We start from the raw sequence: 12,872 nt of genomic DNA, 5'->3' as shown, positions 1-12,872 counted from the left end.
TCAGGAAATCTAACACCAAACGAGATCAATAGCTTTGTCACAGGCCTGATTGGATGCCTCATCCAAATCTCTGCAATTCTTGAAGATTTATCTTCCAGCCAATAAGTTTATCACTTCAGTGGAAGCCCAATCAAGCAGTGAAGAAAGGGGTGTTGACAGCAAATGTGTAAGTAACACAGAACAACAACACTGTTTCCTCCCTCACCCAATGCAATGACTCCTCCCAAGGCCACTTCTCACCCTGCTTTAAATACGAAATATAAATCTGATCTGTGTAGGGAGACCGCGGGTGTTTTTTGTGTATGTAATTTTTAAGAAATGCCTGGAGATGTCTTTTCATTTCTTTTTATTGAACTCCATAAATATTTTTTTTTTCATAAGGCTCAGTGTCTTTACAACACTTTTTTTTTTAAAACACTGTTTGTTTTTTAATACACACAACTCTGACATTTGTTTGACAGGGTCAAACAATCCAATAGAAACAAAATAATAGAACTGGCAAGTGAGAATTAGCTGGGTTACCCAAATCCTTTGCTTGTTTGTCTGCTTACTCAGACCATTGCAGCAGCAGCAGCAACCCCCCCCCCCATAAACCCTCCCCCCCTCAGCATTTGGACCTGAACAAGGATTTCCATCCTTCTCCCACTCTTGGTTGCATTCTCTGGCACGTGTCCCTCTCTATTCATAGTCTCGTCTTCTCAAGGAGAAATAAGCTTAGTGATGCCATGCAGAACTTACAATAGCTACTAAATTTACATGTTCCCTGAAATGTAGCTGCAATGAAAAGATGACTGAGCATAAAGAGAACATAACCAGAAACTGAAAGCACCACAGTGTACTATCAATAACATTGCAACGGATGGTTAGGCTCCATCCAAGAAACTGAAACGAATTTCAAATATATGTTTCTCTCTCTTCCCTCTCTCTCTATTTATTGTCTATTTACAACTGTTAGATGCACCTAGGTTGATTCTTGCTTTGCTTTGCTTTTCCCCATAAATGTTAAACAAGGTAGGGAGACGATAAATCTTGAAGAGAAATCCTTTGTATCTGTAAAGTCAAGGAGGGGTGGTGGAAATGCATATCATTGGTCTAAGGAAAAGAGGGTAAATCCCCCCCCTCCCCGTAAATATTGTATCTATATCTATGTTCTTTGCTTCAGCCAGAGAAATCTCGTGTACAGTAAGTGTCTTACAACTTTCTTTGCTGTATACCTCATGGCACCACATGACAGCTTCCTCTTGGCCTGGCACAGAAATTGTAAGTCTATGTAACATGCTCAATCATCTCATTATCCCTCCGACACAGCCCTCCCCAAATCTGATCAGATGGAAGCGTTCAAGCATAGAAAAGAGCACCAGCTCTCCCCATCAAGAACATCGGTAGGTAGGTAGTAAAACCGGAACCCTTTGCTGGTTCTTCATTGCAGAAATGCTTCATGCCTTGTAGCACCTTGACGACGTAGGGGAAAGGAAGAGAATGTCCTTGGATGCCACCAGCCCGGGCAAATGCGCTCCCGTGCTCGGGAATAAAAGCCAGCAGCTGCTCTGCCTGGAGGTCTCCTCTCGAGTCAACAATGCTCTTCCCCTTTGGGTTTCTCCATTTTAAGAAAGAAGCTGCCAGTCCAACAAGCGGATCTGTCAGACCGAGCGAGTCTTGGCTTATGATGCAAAGAATGGTGTGTGATGACGTTGGTTTCTTTTTTTTTTTTTTTCCTAGTGCTGAATATTTAGGAATCATCTTCTCATAAAAATAATGGATGTCTCATTTTCGCTCTCTGAGGCACAAAACAGCAAATGAACAGGCTTAACCAATCTGCTTGTGACGTTCCCCATTCCCCACCCCTTAAGCAATTAAAAAGACAAAGGAATAAGAAAATCTTCCATCATGTTGACAACTTGTCCCGAATTTCCTACCCTCCTCTCTCTCTCTCTCTCTCTCTCTCTCTCTCTCTCTCCTTTGCAGTGTGACTAGATCCACTCTTAAGCATTTCCCCAGCTAAACAAACCAATGAAATAAAAAAAGGAAAAGTTGCTATGAAAATCTGTTACCCATAAAAATGTAGCTATAGAAAAGAGGTGTGTGTGTCTGTGTGAGTTTTACAAAAAGGAGATAGCTTTTGCAATACAAAACTTTGTCACTGACTTGCTCCTTTATTATTTGCTCTACTATGAAATCCTTTGAGATTTTGTTGTTGTTGGTTGAAATATGAAATCAGCATAAACCAATGAAACACTCCTATTTCAAAGGCTGTCCAGATTGCCCTGGAAGGCAAAGAGAAACGTCTGACCAAAACCATGAAAAAAGCAAACAGCCAAGAAAATAAGGAGGTTGGATCATTTCACTTTCTGTATTCAAAGATTTTTTTTTTTTAAAAAAAGCAACACCTGCCCAAAATTCAAATCAACCTTTGTATTCAAGCTCACTTTTATTCAAACTCAGTTTTATTGAAACTCAGCCTGAAACAAGACATTATGTCGATCATGTGGATGTTGTCCAAAACAGCATCCTAGCAGCTCCTTCCTTCTCCCTTGGTAATTTCTTGGAAGCTAAAACGTGTGACATGATGTCACCACATCGTGGGTTTCCTTTTCCCTGCAAATGGCAGCCAATGGCTGAGAAATTCACAATGAGATAGATAACACCTTGTTAGACATTTTAATTTGTTGAGATACACAAAAAGCAAAGGAAGCCATGTTGGACCAAAATCATCCCAAAATCCAGAGTTGGATGATACCTCTGCTGCATCCTTCCCCAACCTCATATCCTCCGGATGTTTTAGACTACAACTCTCAGCATTCTAATCCTAACCATTGGCCATGCTGACTGCAGCTGATGGGAGTTGAAGCATGAAACGTTTGGAAGACACCAGTTTGGGGAAGTCTAGCCTATCAAGTAGAGCTAACAGATGAAGGGCAGCCTCTTTCAATGGCAGGTGTGCAGTTCAATGTGACTTCTTAGTCAGTCTCAAACGCACACTTACGTAAGTCATTATTTCACATCTTTGCAAATGTGGGATGTGCAGTGCAAGCCCATACATCGCTACTCAGAAGTAAGTCCCACTGGGTTCAAGGAGGATTACTCCCTAGTACGTGAGTTTGGGATTGTAGCCATGGACCAGCCCAAATCTAGGAAATCCAAGAAGGGATTTTCAAGAGGGCTTTGAAAAACACAACTTTTTAGAGAAAGTGGAGAAAAGAGAGAGAGAGAGAGAGAGAGAGAGAGACAGGGGCATTGAAAAGCAGAGAGAAGTTGGATACTCAGGAAGTAACCAATTAACTATGAGGTCTCTTTGCTGAACAACTGGTACGGCCTAGATGACAATTAACTACTAGGTTTGTGAGCCTCATCACATTTCTTTGTCCAAAGAAGCGTCACGGCAACTGGCAATTCTGTCCAGGTCTGCAGCACTAAGCTCCTTCCGCAGATCTGATACGCCTTAAGAATCAGGGAAGTGCTTTTGATTACTGAGGCAATGATGCTATAGCTAACAGCTCATTATTACTGGCCAATGCTGTACTTGGTAGTTAAGGACCCAGGGCTAATACTAGGGACAAATGAAAGAGACCAGACAGTGAAGCCTATAAAATGGTTTCCCATCACTATGGCCAATGCATCTTCAAAAGGTAATCAATGGCAAAAGGCGCACTATGTGCGGGATATATGTGACAAAATCAATAGGTCTTCTTGATGGGAAAATTGGCCATTTCTTGGGGTGTGGGTGTGGGGTCTGAAAGCCAATTTGGCTCTCAGCTAGGATACGTGGGGTGGACCGAAAACTTCTTTCCGACCAATCTTTTGGGTCTGCAGGTTATGTGAATAGAACATTCGGCTTTTCAAGAGGCAAATCTCTCAAGAAAAATAAAAAGGAAATTAACAAAATCAGAAGGAAACCCCCTCCCCATGTATACAACACAATACACATCCCAAATGGGAACAACCTTAATGGTATTACTAGGTGGTAAAAAAAAGAGATAATGTTCAAGCCACACACTAAGAAGAGGGGAAAGTGTGATTAAAAAAGAATGCAATAACATCAGCCAAAGAGATGTAATTCCTTGCATAATAGAGAATTGGATGTCCTCTTACCATCCCACTCTCTATGCCTACCTGGGACATGGCCCACCAGGCACTTCTGCTTTGCTTCCTCCACTTTCCCAGGGGACTGAGTGGAGTCTGCAGAGCAGAAGACCTCCTGTTTGGTGTCCCTCTATCAAACCGTTAAAATTAATAGAAGTACTGAGCAGCATATGAATTACACAGTGTACAACAGAGCATGGATTCAGAACGGAAGAATGCAGGGAAACAAAATGCACCGCGGTTTGCTTTTTCTAAAAAGACCCTGAACATTCAATGTGTGTGGTGCAATCACCCCAGTACCCCATCTGAACTTATTCCATGGAAGAGAAATGAGACCTCTCATTCATCTCTCAATGGCGCTCCGATGGGAACTGGTTCCTGGCAGGTTGCATCCATGGTGGGCGGTAGGAATGAGATGCAGGAAAGGAGCTTGGTTAATTTTCCCCCCTCCCTGAGCCTAACCTCTTCTAAGAGAAGGTAATCTATAAATAAAATTCAAATGGAAATATACACCTGGATGGCCCAGGATGGAACATGTCAAAGGCGGAATGCACGACAAACAATAAATCATCCTGGGAGACGATTTTGAGACAAAAAACAAATTATATATATATATATATATTAAAAAAAGAACAACAGTAAACAATGACTCCAATGGTGTCAAAAGAAAGTAGGTTACATGATCAGAAATGCTTGGTGCGTCCTAGTAGCAGAGACTGTTTCCCCAAAACAACAACAACAAAAACGTTTTTGGTCCTTCAAAACATATATATATATATATATATATATATATATATATATATGTATGTATATTATATATATATAGATATATATGATTTTTTTAAGTTGCAACAGTGCTTCTCCAAAAAAGGTCCATCTATAAATATATTTTTTTAATATTTTTTTTAAAATTTATTTTAAAATTATCCATCTCACTCTATATATTATTTTTTGAATGGCGTTAACCTGCTGAAGTTTTGCCAGAATGGTGACTGGCTGCGTTTGGGTTCGGTGAATTCGTAGACCTGCGTTTGGGCTATGCCATCGGTCACCAAGTATTGTCCCTGATTTAGTGGGTCCTGGGGTGGTGGGTAGGCTGGAGGAACTGATCGAGAGTAGCCGACACCTGTATGGATGGTGGGGAACAAAAGGTAAGGGGGTAGGGGGGGAAAAGATGTCCATCAGAATGTATTTGATCAATCAATGCATCTATCCATCTATCCCAGTTGCTGACATTCCATCACACTCTAGCGCAAGGGCTGAGTTCTTTTTCAAAGAAGCTTTCAGGGGCTGCATTGGGCTGGGACTTGGAAGATCCAGGTTCTAGTCCCCCCTCAGCCATGAACCTTACTGGGTAGGGTGACCATATGAAAAGGAGGACAGGGCTCCTGTATCTTTAACAGTAGGGTGACCATATGAAAAGGAGGACAGGGCTCCTGTATCTTTAACAGTAGGGTGACCATATGAAAAGAAGGACAGGTCTCCTGTATCTTTAACAGTAGGGTGACCATATGAAAAGGAGGACAGGGCTCCTGTATCTAACAGTAGGGTGACCATATGAAAAGGAGGACAGGGCTCCTGTATCTTTAACAGTTGTAGAGAAAAGGGATTTTCAGCAGGTGTCATTTGTATGCATGCAGCACCTGGCGAAATTCCCTCTTCATTGCAATAGTTAAAGCTGCAGGTGCCCTCCTCTCCTTTGTATCTGGTCAAGAGGGCAGGACTCCTGTAGCTTTAACTGTTATGATGAAGACAAAATTTCCCCAGGTGCTACATGCATTCAAATGACACTTGCTGAAATTCCCTTCTCTATACAACTTTAAAGATACAGGAGCCCTGTCCTCCTTTTCATATGGTCACCCTATTACTGGGTGACTTTGGACCAATCACTGACTCTCAGCCTAACGTCCCTCACAGTATTGTCATGAGGATAAAACGGAGAGCAGCAGGCACATGTGAGCCACCATGGGTTCCATGGAGGAAAAAAGGCAGGATATAAATGTAATCATATAATGAATCAATTGATCAATCAAATGGACAACTACACTACTGCTTAGGACCATCATACCTGGTGGCCACAGCCAAATCAAAAACCTGCTTGCAAAGAACTGTGGCTAGTCCAAACAGAATAGCAGGTTTGCGGTGGATGATACAGAAGCTGGGAATCGTGACGGTAGCACCCAATTCCTGCACAGGCCTTGCACAACTTTCCCTTAACAGCATCTGTTAAGGGATGCTGTAATGGTGTTCATGCAATGAACACCATGTACATTGATGGTGCTATATAAATAAATAAATAATAATAATAATAATAATCTTCCCAGGCAGACATTTAAAAAGTCTCCTACACTTAGAAAAAGAACTTTACCAACCCGGTATTGTGATCAACTAAAGCCCAATTGAATAGCCTTGCTAAGAGTGTAGATCCCAGTGAATACTTAAGCATGCTGAGGTTTAAACCTCACCCCCAAACCCTCACCCTGCTCCAACGACGACTCCAATTTCAGGCCAAAAATATGAAACTGTGTTATGGAATATTATTTGGAATGACAACGTCCAATTGTACGGAGATGAGCCTGAAATGACCCAATATCAATTCCTATGATATCCGTAATTCCTCCTCCTCCACCACCAAAGGTCTAGAACATGTTCAGAGAGGCGAGAGGGGAGTTTTCAACCAGGGAAAAAGCCCAGGGGAAAGAATTAATCACCCCATCCTCTAGCGCTGCTGCTCTGATAAAACGAAAAATGAAAAACAGAACCCCCTGTGGCTGCTTTAAATTGAACAAAAGCATCAGTAAACACAACCAACACAAGTCCTCCTGTCATGTCTGTTTCGACTCTAAGCCGGCAGCCTAGCTACCAATCAGCTGACGTCACATTCTCTCCTGGGAAGCAATACTTTGAATCTTCCCTGTGACCTTTACTTTAAGCCTAACGGAGTTCGGGGAACAATCGAATTAGTTCCGTGTTGTCTTAAGACAAGTCCTCTAATATGGTTAGGTTTCCCCAATCCAATAAAAAGTGCAAATCCCAGGATATCCGTGAAATCCAGCCACTGTATCAGTTTTGGAGGAGTCTTAATCCACTGTCAAGACCAGAAATCTGATAATTGGGATGCTCCTCTCAAATTCTCCCCCTGCGAACGTCTCCGAGGATGGCAGATCTCTGAACTACCAGGTTTTGTTTGCATAGCGGAACTAATGCATTAAGAACCCTTCTGCCATAATGGTTTGTATGTTTTTTTTAAAAAATATCCTCAAATTTTGAATACTGTGTGTGCACAGTAGTGTGTGTGCCACCGTTTGCCCCAGTTATCAGTACCTTCAGTTTCTCTGTGCCTCCTCTCCACCTGCTTCTGCATAACCTATAGGCTTGTGTCCACTGATAAAATATTGCCTCCTCCCCCCAAAACAAACCAATTCTTTTGTGATCTCATTGAAGTTAACCTCAAGACTTATATGTGCAATCATGCTGGGGACATCCTCAATCATGTAGGAGGGTTAAAGATGTTTCAGGATATTCTCCTTATTAAGAGTTGCATTCTGTTTTAAGGGGTTCCCCTGTTCCTTGAAGCTGTATTTCCCTACAAAAAAACAGCCACTGGGTTTGGATTTTTAATAATTATTTTTTACATGTGTACCACTCAAATGCATCCCACAGATTTCCTTTGGTTTATCTCCCATCTCTGATATCATTCTGGTCACATTCTTCCCCTGATGTTTTGTGGAAAGTGGTTACCTAAACATTTCCATTTAATGAGTCTATGGCTCATCTCCCATTGAATGCTATTGGGATACTTGGCATGGCCGTTCATGAAATAAGCTGCAGTCTACTGCAGTACAGTCTTGTCCTTTCAGGTTCATCTCTTTTAGATTAGCTTGTCTGTTTCTGTTTTATCCCCTTAAACGCTCTCCCTAAGAACACTATCACCAAGAAGAAGAAAAAGCAAGAATCCTCACTCTCCAGGCAGATGGCAAAACGGAATAACTGCTGCAGAGAAATGTATTTTTTTAAAGGATGTAATAGACAATTACTGAGAGAATCCACAAGAACAAAGGTCTTGCTGGATGCGAGATTATCATCAAATGCTGCTGTAATGTAAGATAAAGTCTCTTGAGCATCGAATGAGTTCGTAGAAATCTAGACTGTACAATTTCAGACTGCCAGGATGTTGTTGGCGTTTTTAACTGATCCACCGTATTTTCTTTTAAAACGTCCTGCATGACGTAAACAGATATGTTGGCTCATATTCAGCTTGTGATCTACAACAATTCCAAGATCTTTCTCGTTTGTAGTATTGCTGAGCCAAGTGTCCCCCATCTTGTAACTGTGCCTTTGGTTTCTATTCCCTAAATGTAGAACTTTGCATTTATCCCTATTAAATGTCATTCGGTTGTCTTTAACTCTTTGCTATTTAAATAGGGCATGTTTAATTGTCCTTTCTGCATTAATGTCTTCAGTAAAAAAAGAAATCAAAATGCAACAGCACCACAATTTGGCTTCATACCATTTGATTCTTCTGAGCCAACCTCCTACCCCCACCCTGGCATCCCAGAGACGGCACAGCTTATCAGAAAAGAAATTCCCAATACTGTGGAAGAGGCTCATTCTGCACAGGGAAGGCACCACTTGATCAACTGGGGGAAGCAGAAACTAATTAATTTCATATGTAAAGGAGCCCGGATGAATAAAATATCTCATTTTTTCAGAGGGGCCACAGAGAATCAGAGAAAACCACAGTGCAATTGCCGTGTTTAAAAATAAATACAATTAAGTGTGCTGTATTTGCTTGGGTGAAGCTCTAAAGCAATTTAATTGGAAATGTTCCTACAGTGTCTCAGACTGACTTTCATTAGAGATAATCAAGGTTCTGTTCACAACCCACTAGGAACTTTTCGTCCAGTCATAGAGAATAGAATGCTTTCTCGTCCAAGCCTCTTTTTAACTCTGCTTTGCTCCAAGGTTTTTAAAATGCAACCATATGAAGGTGTCACATGTTACATTAAGTCAGCCCTCCCCGACCTGATGCCTTCCAGAGGTTTCGTACTACAACTCCCAGCATTCATGACCATTGACTATGCTGTCTGGGGCTGATGGGAATTGAAGTCCAAAACATCTGGAAGGCACCAGGTCGAGGAAGCCCCGCATTAGATCATTAGACCATCAAATCTGTGCTAAGAACATCAGAAGAGCTTTGCTGGATCAGACCAAGGGTCCATCTAGTCCAGCACTCTGTTCACGCAGCGGCCAACCAGCTGTTGACCAGGAACCCACAAGCTGGACATGGATGCAACATGCATCCTCCCACCCATGTTCCCCAGCAACTGGTGCACACAGGCTGACTGCCTCTGATTTATTCCAGTAGTTCCCTAGCAGTGAGTGGGGATGCAGCTTGTAGCAGGGTCCCACAAGGAGTGTACGTTGCAAAGTTACGCCAGCACGTTGGATGCATCCACCACTCGGCAGCCCGCCAGGTAGAGAGCTCCCAAGCAGTGTTGGCCCCCACCTCTCTCTGCCGGCCATATGGCCAATGGCATCATCTCAGGAGGAGGGAGTAAGAACACCTCGTGACTCCCTGGAGCGGCCCCTGTTACAGCTGACAGGAGGGGGGGAAAGCCGGAAGCATCACCCAGAAGGTCCTGTCCCACTGCTCAGCCCAGACTCAAATGGGCCAAAGGGGAAGGTGGAATGCCAGGATTGTGCGACATTAACTGGACCATTGTGCAATTGTAAAGCAGGCACCTGGAAGTTGCTTGGGCAAATATAAGTAGAGCTTTGTGAATGTAAGAGCGCACTGCTTTTCCCCCTTGTAAACCTGGAAAAAACTTGCACTCCAGGCCTCCCATGTTTGGGAAACACTGCTATATTGTGGATGTGGACGGCTTCCCCGGATTTTGGGAATGGACCGTGGCTCTGTGGGAGAGCACTTGCGTTGCATGTGTGGAAGATCCTGGGTTCAATTGCTAGCATCTCCAGGTAAAAGCATGGCGGTAGGAAAGACCCTGGAGAGCCACTAAAAGTCAGAAGTGACACTAAGAGTGGGCTAGACGAATATTTCATTGGTGCTGGAATAAGGACAGATTCTACATCTCAGGCAGAGGTCTTATCTGGCCTGCAATACATGTGCCACTGCCACTCAGTGTCTCTTCCTATCCACTCCCCACAGCAATCTGCGTGAAGACCCACACTCTGTATCAAGGGTGTTGAACCTGAGCCTGAGGGCCAAATCCAGCCCATCTGGGGTCCTGATCCAGCCTCTTGGGGTGTCCCTTCCTAGGACCTCACCCCTTCACCCGCTTTCCCTGCTTTTGCATGGATTTTTCCGCCCATTCTAAAAAGTTGAAACACTTCTCCTTAGACTCAGTTGCTGCAAGGAAGACTTTAAGCTAAAATATGCCGGTTGTTTGGGGTATTTTGTCCCCGCCCACTTCCGCCTTTGGTTCCACCCACCACTGAGACGCACCCTTCGAAACTGAATCCAGGCATTGGGCTAAAATAAGCTCCACCCCCTTGCTCTGTAGCATTAGTAGCAGGTAAAACAAGCGTTATGAGGATCCAGAGCCCTATTATGAATTATTGTTTATTATCGTTTCTCTCTTGTGGCACCCCGGTTGTGGTACGCCCTCCCCTGGGAGGCCTGACTGGTGCCGACCCTGGCTTTGTTTCGGTGCCAAGTTAAAATGTGGCTTTTTTTTTTTTATCAAAGGCTTTCAGGACTAAATTTGCCTAAAGCTGGTTTTATTGCTTTTAAACATTCTACTGGTTTTAGCTGAATTAATGGTTTAATGTGTGGGTTTTTTAGCTGTATACATTATTGTTTTATACTGTTGAATTGATCTTATCTGTACGCCGCCCTGAGATATGAATGATATAGGATGGGATACAAATTAATAATAATAATAATAATAATAATAATAATAATAATACATAGGATGGCTAAGGCATATCACAATATCTCAGTGTACACATATTATACTGCAGCTGGGTTGGCAGTCTTCAATCACGGACCCTTGGCCTATAACCCAGACTGCAGTCTGTTGGTTGCATCTTGGGTTGAAGTTGCATCTTGCATATGGAAGCCTTTGGACACATTGGAGGAAATGTACCTGTTGGCTTGAACGCCTTTGAATGCATCAGGCGGCACAATTACACCCATATGGAAAGGAAATGGCTAGAAAGTCATAGAATCATAGACTAGTAGAGTTGGAAGGGGCCTCTAAGGCCATCGAGTCCAACCCCCTGCTCAATGCAGGAATCCACCCTAAAGCATCCCTGACAGAGGGTTGTCCAGCTGCCTCTTGAAGGCCTCTAGTGTGGGAGAGCCCACCACCTCCCTAGGTCACTGATTCCATTGTCGTACTGCTCTAACAGTCCGGAAGTTTTTCCTGATCATAGAATCATAGACTAGTAGAGTTGGAAGGGGCCAACAAGGCCATCGAGTCCAACCCCCTGCTCAGTGCAGGAATCCACCCTAAAGCATCCCTGACAGAGGGTTGTCCAGCTGCCTCTTGAAGGCCTCTAGTGTGGGAGAGACCACCACTTCCCTAGGGAACTGGGAACTGGTCAAAGCCCTCCTCCTCCTCCTCCTCCTCCTCCCACCGCCCACCTAAACAGCACGTGCCCAGGGGGTTTACCTTTCTGTTTACTGACTTTCCTTACGGTCATTGCCGCCTGCCGTTTTTGATTTTCAGAAATTTCAAAGCCTAGGGAGGGAAATGAGGGAGAAAAAGTGAACACACACTAGAGAGTTCCAGAAATCCAGCACCCTTGTCGAAACACAATTCCCAGATTCTTTCGGCAGAGTCCCCCTGGTAAGGTCATAGCGCACAAACACCCTAAATGAAAGGCCAATCACAGCCATCCCTAATGAAGTTCTTGCAAATCCAGCTAATGCCGGGGGGGGGGGGGCTGGGGAACAGATGGCTTTTGTTGGACAACAACTCCCATTAGCCCCAGCCAGTACAACCATTGTCAGGGATAATGGGAGTTGTAGTCCAACAACATCTCCCCAGCCGTGTGGTAACATGTTAAATTACTGTGTCTGGCCCCACATGCCTGTCCTCTTCTGAGAGCTATGCCAGCTCTTCCGCCAACTGGGAGCCCAATGTCATCCATAGGAAATAGGCAGGAGCCGTAACTAAGGCTGTAGCTAGACCTAAGGGTTATCCCAGGATTGTCCTGGGGTCAAACCTGTTCATCTAAGTGCCACACAGGGCATCCAGTGCTCAGGCAGGGATGAACCCGGGATGATCCTGGGATAAACCTTAGGTCTAGCCACGGCCTAAGGCAGGCCTTGCTTCCTAGAAGAACTCAGAGAAACTTGTATGGCCGTGGGCCTCCATGTCAGTATTTTGAGAGCAAGCTTAGCCTTCCGAGTAATGACATAAAGCAGGGATAGGCAACCCGGAGGCCTCAGTCCACATGCAGCCCTCGGCCTGATTTCTTGCGGCCCTCGAACTGATTTCATGTGATCATTCAGGCCTCTTTCAAGAGTGATCTGACCCTTCCATGCTCGCTCACTGGGCAGGAAGGAAGAGTGGGGGAGAAAAAAGGGGGTGGCAGAGAGAGAAAGAAGGTGACCCACCTATTATTTATTTTATTTATTTACAATATTTATATACCGCTCCACATCCAGAAGGTTTCAGTGCAGTGCACAACAGATAGAATAAAAGAATAAAAATACAATATTAAAATTACTGTTTTTAAAAGAACAGAGTTCTGATAAAACCTGAGTTCTGGTATAACTGTGGCCGGTCACTCAAGGAAAGCTTCCTGAAATAACAGAGTTT

General features: G+C 43.7%; 1 protein-coding gene across 6 annotated transcripts in view; it reads right to left on the bottom strand.

Annotated features, from left to right (window-relative positions):
- Window positions 1-1,387: 1,387 nt before the first annotated feature.
- ARHGEF9 (Cdc42 guanine nucleotide exchange factor 9) overlaps window positions 1,388-12,872 on the bottom strand; it is a 256,681-nt gene continuing 245,196 nt past the window's right edge. For 5 of the 6 annotated variants that reach the window (XM_063141833.1, XM_063141836.1, XM_063141835.1 and 2 more), the window contains 3 exons: window positions 11,718-11,786; window positions 5,017-5,206; window positions 1,388-1,777 (listed from right to left, as the gene is read on the bottom strand). In XM_063141833.1, the coding sequence (XP_062997903.1) occupies window positions 5,025-5,206; window positions 11,718-11,786 (251 nt within the window). In that variant the 3' untranslated portion in view covers window positions 1,388-1,777; window positions 5,017-5,024. The remainder of the gene's footprint in view (window positions 1,778-5,016; window positions 5,207-11,717; window positions 11,787-12,872) is intronic. The other variant, XM_063141832.1, reaches the window with a different exon arrangement.

This window comes from Elgaria multicarinata, chromosome 15 (assembly GCF_023053635.1).
Source record: "Elgaria multicarinata webbii isolate HBS135686 ecotype San Diego chromosome 15, rElgMul1.1.pri, whole genome shotgun sequence".
Classification (NCBI taxonomy): Eukaryota; Metazoa; Chordata; class Lepidosauria; order Squamata; family Anguidae; genus Elgaria; species Elgaria multicarinata.
This window is presented reverse-complemented; position numbering and strand designations above follow the sequence as displayed.